Source organism: Pan troglodytes, chromosome 13, assembly GCF_028858775.2.
Source record: "Pan troglodytes isolate AG18354 chromosome 13, NHGRI_mPanTro3-v2.0_pri, whole genome shotgun sequence".
Taxonomy (NCBI): domain Eukaryota; kingdom Metazoa; phylum Chordata; class Mammalia; order Primates; family Hominidae; genus Pan; species Pan troglodytes.
In genome coordinates, this window is record NC_072411.2 from 80,821,741 (window position 1) to 80,839,894 (window position 18,154).

Genomic DNA, 18,154 nt, shown 5'->3' on the forward strand with positions numbered 1-18,154 from the left:
AATTAAGCTAAAAAATGCTAATCTTCATGCAAAGAATAATGGTGAATAAAATGAATTACAAATGTTACAGATGGATGAAAATCAAGTGTGCAGATAAAATTAATGATAATCAGTCTCATATTTACCATTTTGTTTTTAGTTAGGGATTTTAAAAGGCAAATACAGATTAATAATTCATACCATATTGTAGTTAATAGTTTACTAGAAATTAGTTTAAAGATGAACTTTTCACAGCTCAAATATCTGTATTCACCTTCTCCTGAGTTATTTGCACTTGTTCTCTTTTGGTAGTAATGCCTTCTCTACTTCTTGATACTAAATCTTGTTCTTTGACTTTGGGTGTGGCAACTATGACTTTAGGTACAACTGTTTTCCTAGTTTCCTTCATTATCTGATCATACAAAAGAAAGTAAGAAAATAGTCATTAAATTCCATAAATCTTTAATAAAAGAAACGTAAGTCAAAAAGAAAGGAGGCAAAATTTCTTCCTATTCAAGGAAATTTTAATTACACTAAAATATATCATTTGAGTTACTTTGATCATCCATACTGTTTCACTGGCAAAAATATAAAAACAATAAGTCCAGTTTAAAAGAAAAAAATGTGATTAGCAATAAAAGACTAATGAGTGCTATTTTGTACTTTTCACATTTTTTAAAACTGCAATCTCTGAGACATTTCAGTAGCACTGTAAATAGCACATAATTTTTTGTATTATGAATTGACTTGTTTACGGACATCTGCTTCAATAGGAAGATATTAAAGTGAATTATTATATTATATTAGTAACAAGCCAAAGAAAGTCTGAAAGTTAGGAATGAATTGACAGTGAAAGGTAGCTGTGTGGGAAAAGAAATTTTCTATTTGCATTATAAGAAGAGGTGGAAGTGAAGAAGTGATGATTAAGATCCATGATGAAAATGTAGGTGATTTGCAAATGAAATGGTGCAAGAGTGACTTTCACATTGGCAGGAAGTCATCACCTTTTCATGACTTAGGTGCATTTGATCTTGTTGTGTGGTAGTTTCTTCTCGAGCTCCCGGGACTGTTTCTAGTTTTGTGGACTTTGCAGTGGCAACTACCACCATGGATGCAGCAGTTATCTCAGTTTCCTGTCTTATCTGATGTTTAGAGTAAAATAAAGATTTGAGTTTCAAAAGATACAAAAGCAATGGCAAGACATCCTTGAAACATTCAGGAAAATACAGAATGCTTAGTGGTGAACGATAAAATGTCAGATTTCCATTTCAGGGGCCTACACTTGTGCTTAATACATAGACTGCTTTCCTGAGGAATGGGCTTCTTTTCTGCCCACATGCGCCTTAGCAAATTGTCCTAGAACTGAACATATCTCATCTTGAGACATGTCGACGTGTTACGGAACCCAGTGGGTGGCTGCTGACAAGTGGCTGGAAAACCATAGGCCAGCTGAACTTGCCAGTCACCAGCATTGCAATGGCAATGGGGATTTCTATGCCTTTGATTATCCTAAGTAGGGTTCTTGCTGCTTTCAAAATGTCTCACTCACAGTAAGGAGAGGGAAATTCAGTCAGCAGCCTCTGGTCAGCCTTTTAAGTGTACAAGGTTCTCAACTGGACCTTTAAAGAAAGTAGCTCTAAGATCAGCAAAGAGCTTGAGTTCAAGGAGGATGAGCACAGGCGCCCTCTTCGACATGGAAGAATTCAAGATAAATGCCTCTCTCCTGACACTTAAAGGTTTGATTTCACATACGGGAGAGATGTGGATTTTAGTGACACTGAGATTGTCCTCACACAGCTCTACGGCACAACAGCAGCAAATGCTTTTAGGTCACTTTATCAACCGTGAATTGAAGGAATTTTTTTTTTTGAGGAAGTATTTGCTTTCTCCGATGTCTGGCATATCCTCACTTTCCCTTGCTATTTATTTGGGGTGTTTATGGCTGATGTATGTATGTGTGTGTGTGTGTGTGTGCATGTGTGTGTGCATGTAAAGCTTGTGCATTACAATCTAAGTGACTGAGGGCTTAGGCTATGCACAAAGAAACCAACTGTCCCGGTGGGTAACTGGACTGGCATGATATCTATCATCCATTTATGTATGTTCTAGGAAGTTCATAGATGTGCCCTAAACTGTTCTGTAGACAATCTCCTGAAAACTGATCAAGTGAGTGGAAAATAGTGCAATGTGAACATAATTTCCATCCTGAGTTTCAATACTAGACATAGAGGAACAATAACAAAAAATATACAACCAAAGACTTCTCCATTTAAGGGTTTTGACTGTAAGCTACCTGCAGCTGGCTGTAATGTGATATTGTCAACAAACTACAAAATATTTAGAAAATCAGACTTACTGCTTCTTGAGTTACTTGTTTCTGTTTCTTAGTAATTTCTTCAGAAATTCTAGTTTCTTGTTCTTTGGCTTTAGCTGCGGAAATTACTACCTTTGGTACAAATGTTTTTTCAGTTTCTTTTCTTATCTGCAAAGAATGATTTAAGAAAAAACTTTATTTCCTGATGCCCAATGAAATAATATGGCGTTTATTAAATATAACAACATAGGAATTTGAAGATGTAAAATCCCTTTTCTGCAGATGTCACTAAATAAAATAAATAATCTCATGTTCATAAATAAGATCATGCTGTTTCTCTCCTTAAACTGTAAATTATGTAGGCTGCTTAGAGAAAACAAAGTTGAATTCGACACTTTGTTTTGAATTGCAGAATTGTAGTCTTCTTTAAAATGACTTCCAATGTTTACAAATAGATCTATGGCAATATTATTCTGTACTAATTCTGTCATCTAAAGGTAATCTTAGAATATATATCAGAATGGAAGACTTTAGAAGTAATTTTGTCTGATCTTTTTATTTCACATGTGAGAAATCAAGCATGGATAATTTATAATCTGCATTTATACAATATTTTTGTTTTGTCAATTTTCCTAAATACTGTGAAGAATGCTGTTTCCATCTGGGCACCTAAGGTATATGCGTATGTAGGGGGACAGTTTTCTCTATTTGCCTCTTTGCCGTTCTCAAATATCTCATCACTGAAACACAGGATCTCAAGGCTGAAAGGGACTTGAAATTCATCTTCTCAAACCACCCAACTGGTTCCACTGGCCAAGAGCTCTACTAACTGGCATTTTCCAATCTGTCCCCAAATGCTGCCAACCATGGGGCTGTCCTTTTCACCTTTTCTGGTCATTTGGCTTGTTAAAGCCATGCTGTCCATTCCACTTCAAACTCATGTGCAAATGTCTTCCCAAGGAGCCAGGAAGCAGTTGCTAAGATTTCTAAAGCCAAGTGAGTTCAGTGTCTCCTCCACTTTTCCCCATTCCTGCCTCAACATCTATTTCTTCCTCCTGGTTTTAGCCATCTGTCCTCTCTCTATAGTCATATACTTAGTGCATCCCCAGATCAATGTGATGAGACCCCTGTTTCTACTCCTGGTGTATGTTCACAGAGTTCTTTTTCATACTCACAAGGGGAGCATTCATGGACACTAACAAACTTTGGTATCCAGTACCCAGAAATTTACACATACAACAAGGGGAGCTTATTAGTATGCTAACAACCATGTGGCCCAAGGAACAACACTCTTCATGGTAAAGGTGATTATCTGTGTTGACCCCTGTAAGAACCTCAGTGAATTTTAAATAAAAACCCATTTTCACCTGCTCATGAGTTATGTGCATCTGCTCTTGCTTTGTGGTAATTACTTCTCTGGTTCTTGATTTTAATTCTTGTTCCTTGGCTTTATCGGCGGCCACTACTACCTTAGTTACAGCAGTCTTCTCCGCCTCCTTTCTTACCTGCTTTTCATAGAGAAAGGAAGAAAACACTTTAATGCATCTTACATAAAAAGAATTTCAAGACCAGCCTCGCCAACATGGTGAAATCCTCTACTAAAAAATACAAAAATTAGCTGGGTGTGGTGGCGCACACCTGTAATCCCAGCTACTCACGAGACTGAGGCACAAGAATCACTTAAACCCAGGAGGCGGAGGCTGCAGTGAGCCGAGATCATGCCACTGCACTCTAGCCTGGGTGACAGAGCGAGACTCTGTCTCAGAAAAGAAAAAAAAGTTACAATAATCTGTCATGATTTAGACATAAATGTCACACAAGAGGATAAGGAGGAAAGCTGGAATGATTTTAAACTGTAACAGAAAATCTATTCAAATGCGAGGTGGGACATTATCCTGGATTTATGACACTGTTCCAGCTATGAATCAAGTGTCATGTTTGTTTTGAGAAAAGTAAAAACAAAAGTCCTTTGGGGAAACTTAGAGAAATGTAATGCCTGCCCTGAAATAGTAGTTTCCACATCCAGTGTGTGCAGTGACTGAGCTCTGGAATTGACTGGTCTCTGTTTCTCTGGCCACTGTTTGCCTTCCTACCTTGAATACCATAGTTGACTTTTGCCTGCTCCTATAGCCCAGGTATTTCTGGCCTACTCTGCTCTTGAGATACTCACATTGTCAACACCTTTGACATCTCAGACCACCTTTTGCTCAGAAAGTTCTAAAAGTCTGGGCCCTGCTGGGCTCAAGGCTGTCTTCAGAATGAATTGAGCACAGCTGCATGCAGAGCTCAGTGGATGGTGGTTGAGTTAATGTGCACTGAAGGACGTGGCTCTGCGGGTGCCCCACGGCAGCCTCACACGTACCTGTTCTTGAGCAGGTTGGACGTGCACAGCAGTCGTGGTTGTCCTCTGAGCAGTCTGCTCTACAGCGCTGATCACTGGTTCTCTCACTCTGGCCATATCAACGGCAGCAACAACAGTCGCAACAGCTGCACTTTTGTCAGCATCTTGTTTCACCTAGATTAGAAATGACCAAGTAGATTACTTTTTTAAATGACATGCCCAGTAGAAAATAAAAAAGCATACTGGAAAACTGAGCCACCTAGAGCAAAATACACTCACACATAAGCATTTATTATTGCCAAGAAATACAGAGACTGTATCATTAAAACCTGTATATTATGGAAACTTCACAGATTGGAGCTTTTGTCCTAATTAAAAATGGTTTTACAAAGCATGACTACTGAATTTGGTCTTCAGTTGCTGCTATATTTTTATGTTCATATGCATTTTTCCTCCAATTTATACAGACTGAGTTTCATGGCAGAAATCCAGTTGGAGAAACTAGAATGTGAAATAAGGAAAAACAAAACCATTCTGACAGTACCTCTTTAGCACCAGTGGCAACAGCCTCTGCTGCGTAGCTAGCACTGGCCGACACACTGGCGGCAGCACCCGCAGCACCACTGATGGTCACTTGCTCCTGGACACCGTATCTCCCTTCCCATCTCTCTTCTGTCCTGATCTGAGTAGAGGTTGTCAGCGTTGTCTCTCTCATCTCAGCCTCAGTTGAGGAGGCCACGTAGCCCTCTTGCTTCCAAGGGGGAGGCACTTCGGGACCTGTGGCCACGGTGGATGCCTGAGTCTTACGCATGAGCAATGGAGACCTAACAGACCTGATGGGGGATGTGGAGATTCTTGCTGCTGGAGACACGGACCTGAAAACCAAAAGGCAGAGGTCAAGAATGTCAAAGCAAGGAGGGGCAACCGGATGTGAATCATGAGATGAAAAGCTGGAAGTGCTTTAAGGCAGAGTTTTAAAATGTGTGCCTCCATAACCTATTCAGAGGGTAAATAATGTACTTGGAAGTAATTTGTTTTAAATCTCAATAAACCTATTCTTATCTGCTGTAACCCTGTAAGAGAATCAGCTTTAATTCCAAATAAGCTGGAGATTTTGTGCCTTGCACCTTCTCACATTAAAAAAAAAAAAAAATCACAACAGAAAAAGCTACTTCTTTAATATGCAGCCAAAGGAAAGACATGTCAAATTCAGCAACCTCTGTATTCCCAATTCATCTCTGTATTCCAATTCTGGGGCGGTTAGAGGATGTCAAATAGGTGTTATAAGAAGAAAGGTTTCTGTAATCAAAATGCTTGTGCCACTCTTGACTAAGCAGCTTAAGCCATTTTTTTTTTCCCCTGCAGGACTTCCCACAGCCTTTACTATGTCAGTATGCCTTGTGAATTTCCAGGACAAGAGGACACATCCTCAGGAAGCTTTCTGCAGCATGTTGCTGGGTACAGGTTGTGCGGTGCACTTTGCAAATTGCTGCTTTAGCAGAAGTGTTTGTGGACAGCTACTTTTAATTTCCTCCATATTTGTTTACACTTGCCCCCCTTGTATTGCACTCTGGACTTATTTTAAATATCTTTAGAGTTATTGTGGGAATTGACTAACTTAAAAACTAATGATTCTGTGATTTTTGGTTAAATTGATAAAGTTGCTTCTTCCAGAATAGTTTTCATTGTTTGCTTTTTAGGTGTATCCAAAGTGCAAGTAGCATCAGTTGAAGAATTTGGGTGCTAAATCCCAGCACTGATGGCCAAAAAGGACTATTTCTGATCTATAGCAATAATTCTGGGGATTGGCCAACTATTGTAAGGTAAAATTTTTTTCAGAACTAATTTAATTCTTAATAAGGCTTATTACATTTTCCTCTCTAGGTGGCAGTATTGCCCTATCATTGCATTTTATTAATTCTGCATATAAGAAAATGTTTATAAATGCATCTTGTCACTATCTAGGATATTTAGCTTACACTGATCATACATGAAATGATTATTCTAATTAAGCTCAAGGTACAGTTGATATTTTCTCTAACTTACAGAGTACCTTAACGGTACATTACAACATTAACCAGTTTCACGAAGAAATGTTTATTTTCTCGAAGAAGGGCTTTTTTTGTGTGAAAATCCATTTACATTTTGTAAATGAAGTTGTAATCAAACTAAAGGGAAATCTAGGGAATAAGCCTCTTTTCTGAACATGACTGCCTTTGAAATATAACAAAAACCAAGTTAGAATAATGTGTGGTTTCCACTAACTGAAGAAAAGCAAAGAGACTTGCGCTTTTAAGTTTCACCTTGTGCCTTGTTCTTGCTGTACTTAGTAAATGGGTTTAATTCAAAAAGAGTTAAAGACATGATTAGCATGACATGACTGATTAACAGCAGGTCACAGGTAAGCCCATAACTGTGAAAATCATTGTAATTTTGGTCATTATAGGAGAGTGCTTATTTCTGTACTTACAATGAAAAATAATCACCTGGTCACAGCAAGATACAATGCACCTTATTCAATGAAATATGTTTGCCTTACTCTACAACAAAAATCAAGATTAAACTATGAGATATTTAGGAAGCAGTCTATCTTTGATAACCATTATTTTCTCTGCAAATTGGAATTTTATTTCTTAATTATTGGAAGGCAAAATTTTGGGGCAATTTGGATGGTTATTAATGAACTTTCAAAACTGCTAAGATGGTCAAAATGCTCCATGGGATCAGGGACACTCCATGATTCTAAATGACCCTTAGGCTTGGGTTTTAAAATATAGTTAGGTTGTTATCTCCTTAAGAAATTGCATTTGGCTTGTGTTGCAATTTCATGGTGTGCAAATTTGGATTTAGCCTGAGACTGAACATTTTTTTTTATTCGACTGCTAGACATGTTTTTTAAAGTAAGCTTTTTGTTCAAGGTTTCATGTTAGTGTTTGCCAATATCTTTACATTTTTGTGGCTAAAACAATAAAAATTGGAAAACATCTAGCATTTTTTTCACATATTTATTGGACTTTTACATTGCCTCTTATGTGAAATACTTTTTTGTATCTTTTGTCTTTTTTTGTTGCATTTTTTTACTTTAAAAATTAATTTGTGGATGATTTTTAATGCATTTAGTGCATTTATTGGTTATTTGTCATAGGTGTTGCAAACATTCCCCCAGATCCATTTCTTTTAATCCATTTCAATATTTTGCTTGTTTATGGGTCTTATCCAGCATAAACATACGTAATTTTGTATGTTATATACTGTTTCTAAGCTGGTGTTGTCTACCTTGTAGCCATTTTATGTTTATTGTGATACTTTTATGGCAGAGGCAATGAAGTACCTTGAGGAGGAGAAAGCTCTTAAAATTTTTTCACAAGTGCTGTTTGGTTTAGAAATGACTTTTTGCTTTTGCCATACATATATTTTGATTTTTATGTAGTTGAATCTGTAACTGTCTTTTTAAAAGCTTTCGCCCATAAATGCTTTTGCAGATTGTCTTCTCTTTTTTATTAAATTTTTAACTATTTAATCAAGCTGAAATTTATTTTGTAAATAGTGAGAGGCAGAGGTTTATGTTTGTTTGCTTCCAGATCGATAGCTAATTGGACCAGCATTCTTTATTAAAATACCTCTCCCTCCCCTGAATTGAAAGGCCACTTTGCTTTTTGAATTCCCTATATACTTGGATCTGTTATACTTGGATCTCTTTCTGGACTCTCTGTTTTGTTCCCCTGGTGTATTTTTCTATTCATTTACCAATACCATACTGTTCTGATTATAGTAACTTTACAGTATGTTTGAATATTATTTAGGTCAACTATCTCCTTATTATTCTTTTATAAAAAATTTTCTTGGCAGGGAACATCCATGTGTCTTTTATTTCATTTAAATTGATCAATAAACACTTCTTTGCTCAAATTTTGTACATTTTTCATTTCATCATATTAAAAGTTTCATCATGATAAACTAAATCCCAAACTTTCAAAACTGTTGTGGACAATTTACACTTGATTATATAATTTCTGAGCCCTGATCATGATACATGATCACCTTCTAAAATACTTCCATATTAAGTAAGCATAGAAGTCCATTTTATTTTCTAGATAAAATAACACAAGCATATGCAAAATATTTAAAAGGTTTTACTTACCATCTGAATATAAGAATATTGGCATAATTATTTTCTATTTACAAGGCACTTTCAACTAATTATCTCATTGAAGCCCCAAAATGCAGCTTGAGATCATTCTTATTGTGACTCTCTTTAATTTACAGATGACACAACTGAAACCTTAAATAAACTGCTTAACTTCTTTAATTCCAGTTACCTATCAATAACATTGAGGATAATAATTCTTACAGGTTGTGAACATTTAATGAGATAATGTATGTATAGTTCCAATCTGATAGAGGAAGTGATCCATATATAATAACAATTATTTTATTATTTATACTTATTGCCCTAAATCAAACTGTCAAGTGATCAGGCTGATTTGTCCTTAGGGCTTTCAACTCTAACTTCTGTGCTCTTCTCCTTTCACTGTGCCATATTTTGGCCCCTAAAGTAGATATTTATTACATGAAATATAAATAAGAATTCAGAAGTTTATAAGGGTCTTCAATTTACCTGTGGACAGTGAGGATTTGTGAAAATCATATTCAGTAACTTCTTGGTTTACCTCCTTTGTCACCTGCTACATTTTTGATTGCATGAAACTTACACGGGAGGAGGGCAGGGAAGTGCTGGGAAGAGAAGGGCGTGGTCCCTAGCGAGGCCTGTGCCCATGGACCTAGGTGAGGACAAACACTCCTGCCTTCCCGCCCAAATGTTGCATTTCCCAAGATCACCCTGACCTGCCACGCCCACACCCTATGCCTATAAAAACCCCTGAGACCCTAGTAGGCAGACACACAAGCGGCTGGATGTCCAGAGGAACATGGAGCCCCACAACCTGCCCGTTTGTATGCTCCCCTAGAGGTTTGAGCAGCGGGACACTGAAGAAGCGAACCACTCTCCGTGTCGCATGCCCTGCGAGGGGGACAAGGGAATCTTTCTCGTTTCAAAACCTAGTTCCAAAATGTGCAATAACCTGCTCTCTCTATGGCAGCTTTACCTGACCGGAGATGGGGTCGGTGCCCGCACGTGTCTGACCGGGGAAGGGGAGTGTCTTATGGGCGATGGGGACTGCTGCCGAGTCAGCTGTGCTTTGGCAGCAATAGACGGTGGCGTTGGGGATCTTGACTTTGGCTTCGGAGGAATCCTGGGAGGTGTTTTATGTGGCAGCTGTTGCCCAGCGGCACCATCTATGACCATCTCAACTGTTGCAATTGATCTGGCATCAAAGTGGGCTTCAATCTTCTGTAAAAGATTAAAACAAAGCCCACGTTGAGGAGGAATAGCTGGGGACGCAACAGCCTGAAAGGCTTGAAAACCAACAGTATAGAAAAATACCTTTTCAATTCGGGTTTGTCTTGATTCTGAGATCTGAGCAGTCGAAACAATTGTCTTTGTCTTTTTAGCAGGTACTTCTTCTTCACCTGTGGGAAGGGAAAGATGAATGTTTGGGAGGGGGCACAATGACCCATTTTAAAAGAGATTCTGTTAATTCTGACTACAAAGTCAAAAAGATTTTCTGGATATCCCAATGGAGAAAATTGCAGAAAGTTTTGGATTTTGCATGAATATAAATTAGGTTTAAAAATAGAAAATGTTCATTACAAGATAAAAATTTACTTAGAACGATTTTTTAAAATTTCATTATTTGCCAATAATTTGGAAATGTAGATCACTTAATTGAAACCCTTTCCAGTTTATAATGAGATTCATAAGCACAGATTGCTTCTATTCTGCGCTCCTGACTAGAATCTCAGGGACTTTTCATGGGTGTCGAAAAGCTGGCTTTTATATCAGCTCACAGCATTCTTCCCAGGGCTGTGAGAGGTGGCAAGTGGACGCTTGGCCCCATTTAGACACAAACCAGCTCTCTCCCCTTCTCTCTGTTCCTCAACCTCCAGCACATACCTTGAACCAGTAATTCAGCAGTCGAAGTAGCTCTTCCAACGCTATTGGTGGCATTTACTGAATAGGTCCCTGAGTCTTCAGGGTATGCTTCTGCAATCAGTAAGCTGTAGAGGTCGCCTTCTTGTGAAATTTGGAAATCAAGGGAGCTCTGGATTTCGGCTCCATCCCGGTAGAACTTCACCACAGGTGTAGGGATTCCAGTCACTCTCACTTGGAGTCTCACTTGGCTTCCTTGTCTCACGGTCATGCTCTGCAGTCGTTGAACGAAGTTGGGTGGTGCTGTCTCAGCTGCGGGGACAAGAGAACAAAGTCAAGAGTGAGAGCCAGGGTGCTCCCTACAAGGTATTTTTAAACAATCACAGCTCCAATTCCAAAACCAGGTGATGACTCGCCAATCTAAACATCCTTGAATGTCCTTGAACCCAGCTCACCCAGCAATGACAGCAAGAATGGAGCCAGGAGATTACAGAAGGCTTTCTCACCACCATATTTTATTTTATTTGCTTTGTTTTGCTGAGCAGTTTAGGCCACCACCTTTTGTTTCTTTGTTTTAAATAAAAGCTCTAGATTTTGTTATAACATTTCTTGAGAATCTTTCTGGTACTTCCCCCTCAACCTCACATCTAGCACTCTATTAATATGTGAAAGCCATGTTGCATATTCCAGTAAGTTGCATTAAAATGAATTCCAGTGGTTGCTACGATGGGTGTGCCTGTTACTTAAAGCATCATTACATTTTTAATTTAATTTTTAAAATTCTAAACCTTCTCCAACTTGATAGGTATTCAAATAACCCAAATATTTACTTGCATTTAAAACGTTAATCCCAATAATAACATTACTTCATTTTAATTGTGTTACAGAAAGGGGATTTTTTGGTTATGTTGGAAGAAATTTTTTATAAGTGTGAGGAGTGAATGGAATTAACTTTGACATGATTTTGAGTAATAAACAACAGCAGGTGCTGCCAACCCTGTGCATTTTCCATTTGTGAATTTTCTGGGTGCATGCTAAAGTTCTACCTGATGTTACTTGATGTGGTTTCTGCTTAGGTCAATTATAGCCCTATAATTGAACATCATTGAAGGTAAAGTTTATTGGATAAGCATATGTAACTTTACGTAGCTCATGTAAGATATTGTTATAAAACATGTAAAGGCATGCAATATTCTGTATACTAATGTCTCACTAGGTAGTAAAGGATAGAGAAAAACAACAGAGGCCACTAAGATTGGTGATAAGTTTTCTGGGGAAACAGTGTCATGCATTTGAATAATAAACAAGCATTTATTTTCTTCTGGGTATGTTTACATGCCTCTTAAATGGGTGGTCTGTAGACCACCGGCATCAGAATTATCTGGATGCTTGTTAAAGTGTGAATTCCTGGAGATTCACACTTCCCTGGAGAATATGTCTTATTCCTTAAAAGACTTATAAACAAGGCTCCAAGCTTTTCTACTTGCTGAGAAACATGATTTTTAATATTTCCTTAACATACTTTTGAGTGTTTAATATGTGTATTGAGAAACTGATTCTCAGCCACTTTTATGATGTACTCTAGAGGAAAATTAAATTCCAATAGGCAGACAACTTGGTTATAAATAATTCAGCCTCCAGTAGACCCTTCTGTAGTTTAAGAGCTGCATCTACCTCTGCCCATAGCTTTTTCTGGACCCCTTTCCCAATTTGCCAGAGATGTCCTCTGGGGGAGCAGAGGATTGGCAGGTCCCCAGCAGCCTACCTTTCACGAGAAGCTCAGCAGTACTAGTCGCTTGTCCAGATCCATTGGTGGCTTTCAGGGAATATCGTCCACTGTTGGCTTTAGTCACGGCGGGGATCGTCAGTTTAGCGCGGCCATCGCTAAAGGAGATCTGCACGCCGGGCAGAGTGGAAGTGGAAATCACCTGGCCATCCCTAAACCAGCTCACCTCAGGAACTGGAAAACCTGAAGAGCAAGAACAATTCATCTTTATGTTCGAATGGGCACCGCAAAGTCCTCTGCTCTGTCCCATCATGTTCACTGCCTTGTCCGAATCTGTAAAAGCTTTCCAGCATGGAATGCCACTTAATGATAGGGAAAACCCTACAGTTGCATGATCAGTGTGTAAACTTGCAGACCATTAGGAAGGCAGGAAGGGAGGAAACTGAGACCAAAAGAGGCCCAATGATTTTTCCAAGGTCCTTCAGCTAGCAGTGACACAGAGGGGACTAGAATTTCCATCTCCTGCCTGCCTGCCTAGGGCTCTATCTGATGCAATTTAATAGACAACATTAAAATCATGAAAGGGACTTATAAAAATGAAGAACCAAGGAAAATTTGAAATAAAGAGTGATTGTTGTCCTCTTTGAGAGCAAGTGAAGAACAAAAGCAGCAAACTGATCTCCAGTTTCTGCCTGACAAGCCCAGGAGGCATGCCCTCCTCCCTCCTCTGTGGTTACAGGGACACTGTCTTCTTGGACTCTTCTGCTTTCACAAGTACAATCAGTAAAAACATTGTAACATGGACAAGCAATTTCTCATAATAAGAGCCTAATCCAAACCTAGTCTTCCAGAACAACATGGATCATTGGAATTGCAGGTGGAAAGCCAAATTCTCTTTATCTGCCATAAATTGTAGAGCCAAGAACTACATGTCCATGGTTTGATGTTTTAAATATATTAAAACTCTGTACATTGAGAATGTACGAGGCACATTCAGAGCGTGATTTATTTCACACTTGGCATAAAGGTTGATGCTCTATCTACTTAGGCTGGTAGGTAAAGATAATCTAGAGAAAGTCTGTTTTGTTGTTTATACATTAGCCCATCTCCCACTATGGCCAATTAAATAGTTTATTGGACTGATTTATGGGTATTGGATATTTTCAGTAGTGTCTTTGTAATAATTTATTTGCATATAGTTTGAAGGAACAAGAAGATATGAAGTAGCCAGATTCCACTACTTCTCAAGGAGGCAAATTCCCACTGAAGTCATATGTGTTCTGCTCAGTTCAGAAGTTACTGAGTGTTACCAGATAAATAGGTAAATTATTTGGAAGTCGGTAAGACTTATTTTCTATTGTACATATATAGACCAATGAAAAGGGAATTTCATTGGTCTATATATGTACAATAGAAAATAAGTAATGATTATATGATATTTGTACAATGTAAAAGAAAGTATTATCCAGTTATGAATAAGATTGATGCATATAATAGAAAAAAAGAGAAAAAAAGAGATTTTATTTTATATCTTTATTATGAGCCATAAAATTTTAAAAAAGAAGTGGGCAATGAACCATGGAAGTGCACTAAATTAAGAATTAAGCATGATTTTTTTTAATCCGTATCCATCTTACATGGCTCGTTACAATACTACAGAAAGAGAAAATATTGATTAATTTTAAAATTATTCACAATATAGTTCATACTCTACTCTCCATTTTTTCATAAGATGATACCATGCATTTTTTTGAACCATCCATAAACTGAGTTATGAGGAAGAAAAAGAAGGCAAAACAGAGATGAATTTCCTTTCAGATAAAATTCTAGGGTTAGTGTTTGCTTCCTTTTAAACAGAGAGACCCGAGAAGCATATTATTTTCTGTCATTTCAAAGCGATTGGAAAGTCTTTTAATTCATTAGAATCACTCAATAAAGATTGAAAATAAAATAATAAAATAATGAGGAGTTGGTTAATTACTGAACAGCTCTGCCTCTGAGGAAAACTAGATGCACTGTTATTTTGCATGTGAACCAACTGAAGTTCAGTTGTCCAGAGCAGGCAGCCCAGACTGCCTACCCAGTGTCTCTGTGGCTGGCTTCTATTGGGCTTGAGTTCTTGGCTTCCAGTCTGGCTCTGCAGCTGAGCCCAAATATAGAATGACTAAATTTGGTCCTACTTAGTTGCTGGATTCTAACAGCAATTTTAATCCAATGCTAATTATTTTTGCTTTGTGGAATAATAAATATGAATAAAACATTTTCAAGCCATTATATTGTCAGATTTTGTCAGTACTCTGTGAATGGTATACCCTTAAAATGACCTTTCCATAGTGTTGGACTAATTTTCCGAAGTGAAAGCAGGGCTTAAACTTGGCGTCAAGTCCTGCAGCAACGTTAACTTACTGGAGAGGAGGCAAAGGAAAAAAAAAACAAAAGTGTGAATGTGTGAGCTTACCACTAATGTGAGCCTCAAAGGTTGCGGTACTACCCTCCAGTACCACAACGCTTTGTAACGGCTGCGTAAACGTCGGTGCTTGAGTTGTCATCTTTCTAGGCACTCTGAAAAAGAAGAGAAAATAAATTAGGGTGTCCCAGCTAAGGGTCACTCTGGAGCTGCTTTGCAGATAGCAGAGACACACGTTTCTCCAAATGGATTGCTCCATAGGTCATCTGTGGGCCTAGAGTGATGGGCAGGTCTTCTCTTTTGTGGCTTGAACAGTTTTACATAGTTCATCATTGAGTTGACTTAAAGCCTAACCCAAAGTAGCAAGCGTAAGGGGAAATGGAAAAAAGTATTAGCCAAACAGAACAAGGAATGAACCCTAGTGGTCAAAGAGGGAATATACAGTCTTACCAATGGTGGAAAATCAGGTTCAGAGTTGAAGAAAAAGAAAACCACAGCAATGCAGGGTTAGTGAAGTGTAATTAGAGAGACAAGACATGTGATAAATGTAAAATAAACCTCTGGGCCTGGCGTGGTGGCTCATGCTGGTAATCCCAGCACTTTAGGAGGCCGAGGCGGGAGGATCACTTGAGGTCAGGAGTTCGAGACCAGTTTGGCTAACATGGTGAAACCCCTGTCTCTACTAAAAATACAAAAATTAGCCAGGCGTGGTGGCGCATGTCTGTAGTCCCAGCTACTTGGGAGGCTGAGGCACGAGAATTGCTTAAACCCAGGAGGTGGAGGTTGCAGTGAGCAAAGATGGTGCCACCACACTCCAGCCTGGGTGACAGAATGAGACTCTGTCTCAAAAAAAAAAAAAAATTAAAATAAATAAACCTCTGCATCAGCTTAGTAAGTGAAAATTATTTTAAAAATTTTCCTTCTCCCCAATATTTTTCGTTCACTCTATATTTATAAAGTTGACATTGATTCAGACATTATCTGATTACTTAAAATAGTTGCCAGAAGTAAAAATCTGAACTTTGTAATTTCTTTCCTGACTGGAAAAGCTTTGGCAAGCCTTATCAAATATGCAAACTTTTTGTAGACGGCATACGGTGCTTTCTATTTCTTAACATTTCTTCATACTATAACTGTGCAGTAAATGTTGCTACTGCTGAAGTAAATATTCAGAAAAATTTAAATTTTAGTGAACAGGCCAAAGTTTATTATAGTTCTGAAAGAAAAATGCTGGCTTGAGTTCTTAATATGGAACAATTTGCAAACTTTGAATAATGGAAGGCTGGTGTAAAATGTAGATGAAGTGAAAAGGCCTATGCTTTCATAAAGTAAAATATTCAACATCAAAGAAACGAATATAAAATTTGCAGTTAAGTCATTTTGTTAAGTGCAAGAATGTACTTTGCCTATCAGTTTCAGAGACATTATGTGAAGAATTTTCTGATGCATAAATACCTAATTATTCAACATGACTATTCTGTTCTGAAATAGAACATTTCTGAATTGTCAATCACTTCATTACTATTTTTCATTAAATTCTTTGTTTACTAAAACTTCACGGAGCAATAATCTTCTTAGTGATAATTCTGTTCCTTACTGTAACTTTCTACTTAGTTAAAAAAACGAAACCAGCATTCTCTGAGACAATAAAATTTATATTTGGAAAAATCAGATAATATCCAAAAGCTTTCATAAATTTTTTTTGTCAGAAACTCCTTTTTGTAGCATATTATCTTTGGGATGAACAACTTTCTGTGTCTAACTTTGTCTGTTTATAAGTTAGTACATCTAAAAATAGCTGTCCTGTTAGACATAGAATACCTAATTATATATCTATGTATTTACAGGCATTGACAATTAGTAATCAAATTCTAGGAAGATGAGAAATCAAAGTGTATTTAGAAGTAAGAAACCTTTCCTTTAAACATTATTTCTTACCCTTCTTAGTGTCAACATTTATCTCAAAATATATAATTGGACTGTGTGCTGAGTTAAAATGCATGAAGAGATTCTGAATATTTTAGAAAACAATTATATCGTTTTATTCCAAATCTCTAACTATGTTGCAATTAACCAGCTTAAATTGATCTTACATTCCTATTGTCTAGGTAAATTTTATTGCCTTAGCACTTGCTCTTCACAGGCCTTTGTCTAACTGGGGCTGAAGGTATGCGTCTAAAATGTCATGCTCTTAAAATAAACTCTCCTAAACTCTCCAAGGTTGACTGACAGCAGGCAAGTGTTCTGTCACTGTCCTGCAACTGATACCTCAGCAGTTGATTCCCTTAAAAAGTCATCAGGGTGTAGCTGATACCACATGCATTTTATCAGAGCTATTCTTGGTGTGCTTAACTTTATCATTGAGTAATATAACCTTGAACATTCTCAACAGGCAAAGAGAGTCTAGAAAAGAAGTAAACATTTCTCTCAACATTTCAGACCTCAACTTTTAGAATATTAAGTGAACTTAAACACTTTGAATCATGGAATCATTTAGCTGATATGCTAAAGCTTTCAACTTTTCAAGGAAAAATGTTCAGACATTTTAAAATAGAATTTAACAAGCAGATTTAAATAATGGGTCAGCACTGGCAAGAAATAGTCATACAAACACTTGTACGTAGGCATTTAGCACACACAAATAATCCAGAGCCAGAGATCAATAAGAAAGTGACTCTACTATTAAAATAAGAAAAGTTGCTGCTCACCTGATTTCTCAAGAGTGCCTAAAAAGGGTGGGACTAAGCCCAAGGTTGCTTCTGAAACGACGTCCTATGGAGAGTTGGTTTTTCTGACCATCTCCGACATGAATCGGTGAGCCTCTAATCCTAAAAACAAAACTACACAGTCAAGACTGTGTAGTTTTGCTTTTCTATGCAATCCCTACACCCGAGGCGAGGCTGGGAATGCACGACTGCTCAAGAGCCAGGGTCTGGCTTGCCCTTATATTCACCAGATCTGCTGACAGCCCCACATCCTTAGGCAGGGCCCTGGGTGATTGGCTGTCTTAGGAAAGCATGATGGGAGAGGACCTATTTGGTAGTGTCACATACCACCTGTTCTTCTGATTGACAGTGCTAAATTTAGTACCTCAAAGGAGACTTCACCAAGGAAATAGAACTGTATTTAAAGAATAACTGTGTTGAGGCTCAGAGAAGAGCATTGGTTGCTGATGTTAAAATCTGAAAATGCAGGTTTAAAGAGGTGTGACAGTAGATAGCACTTGTAGGCAGTCATACAAAACAGCCCCAAACCTGAGGACTCTGCCCTGAGTCAGGCCCCAGTCCTGTTCCCTTCCCCCATAAAACAAACCAAATGGACCTGTCAATCATGACAGCAGATGAGGGAATTTATCTCAAGCATAAGGCTTCATGTTCTCTGAAGAATCAGTTGCTATA

General features: G+C 37.9%; 1 protein-coding gene across 50 annotated transcripts in view; it reads right to left on the reverse strand.

The window, feature by feature from the left end:
• TTN (titin) overlaps positions 1-17,676 on the reverse strand; it is a 282,990-nt gene extending 265,314 nt beyond the window's left edge. For 36 of the 50 annotated variants that reach the window (XM_024354684.3, XM_024354665.3, XM_054678798.2 and 33 more), the window contains exons 1-12: positions 17,465-17,555; positions 14,808-14,911; positions 12,389-12,592; positions 10,648-10,935; positions 10,078-10,163; positions 9,740-9,984; positions 5,179-5,509; positions 4,656-4,808; positions 3,661-3,801; positions 2,336-2,461; positions 984-1,121; positions 254-391 (exon numbers count right to left, since the gene is read on the reverse strand). In XM_024354684.3, the coding sequence (XP_024210452.2) occupies positions 254-391; positions 984-1,121; positions 2,336-2,461; positions 3,661-3,801; positions 4,656-4,808; positions 5,179-5,509; positions 9,740-9,984; positions 10,078-10,163; positions 10,648-10,935; positions 12,389-12,592; positions 14,808-14,898 (1,941 nt within the window). In that variant the 5' untranslated portion in view covers positions 14,899-14,911; positions 17,465-17,555. Of the gene's footprint in view, positions 1-253; positions 392-983; positions 1,122-2,335; positions 2,462-3,660; positions 3,802-4,655; positions 4,809-5,178; positions 5,510-9,739; positions 9,985-10,077; positions 10,164-10,647; positions 10,936-12,388; positions 12,593-14,807; positions 14,912-17,464 lie in introns of all 50 variants that reach the window. The other 14 variants (XM_024354691.3, XM_024354685.3, XM_024354690.3 and 11 more) reach the window with 8 other exon arrangements.
• Positions 17,677-18,154: the final 478 nt, after the last annotated feature.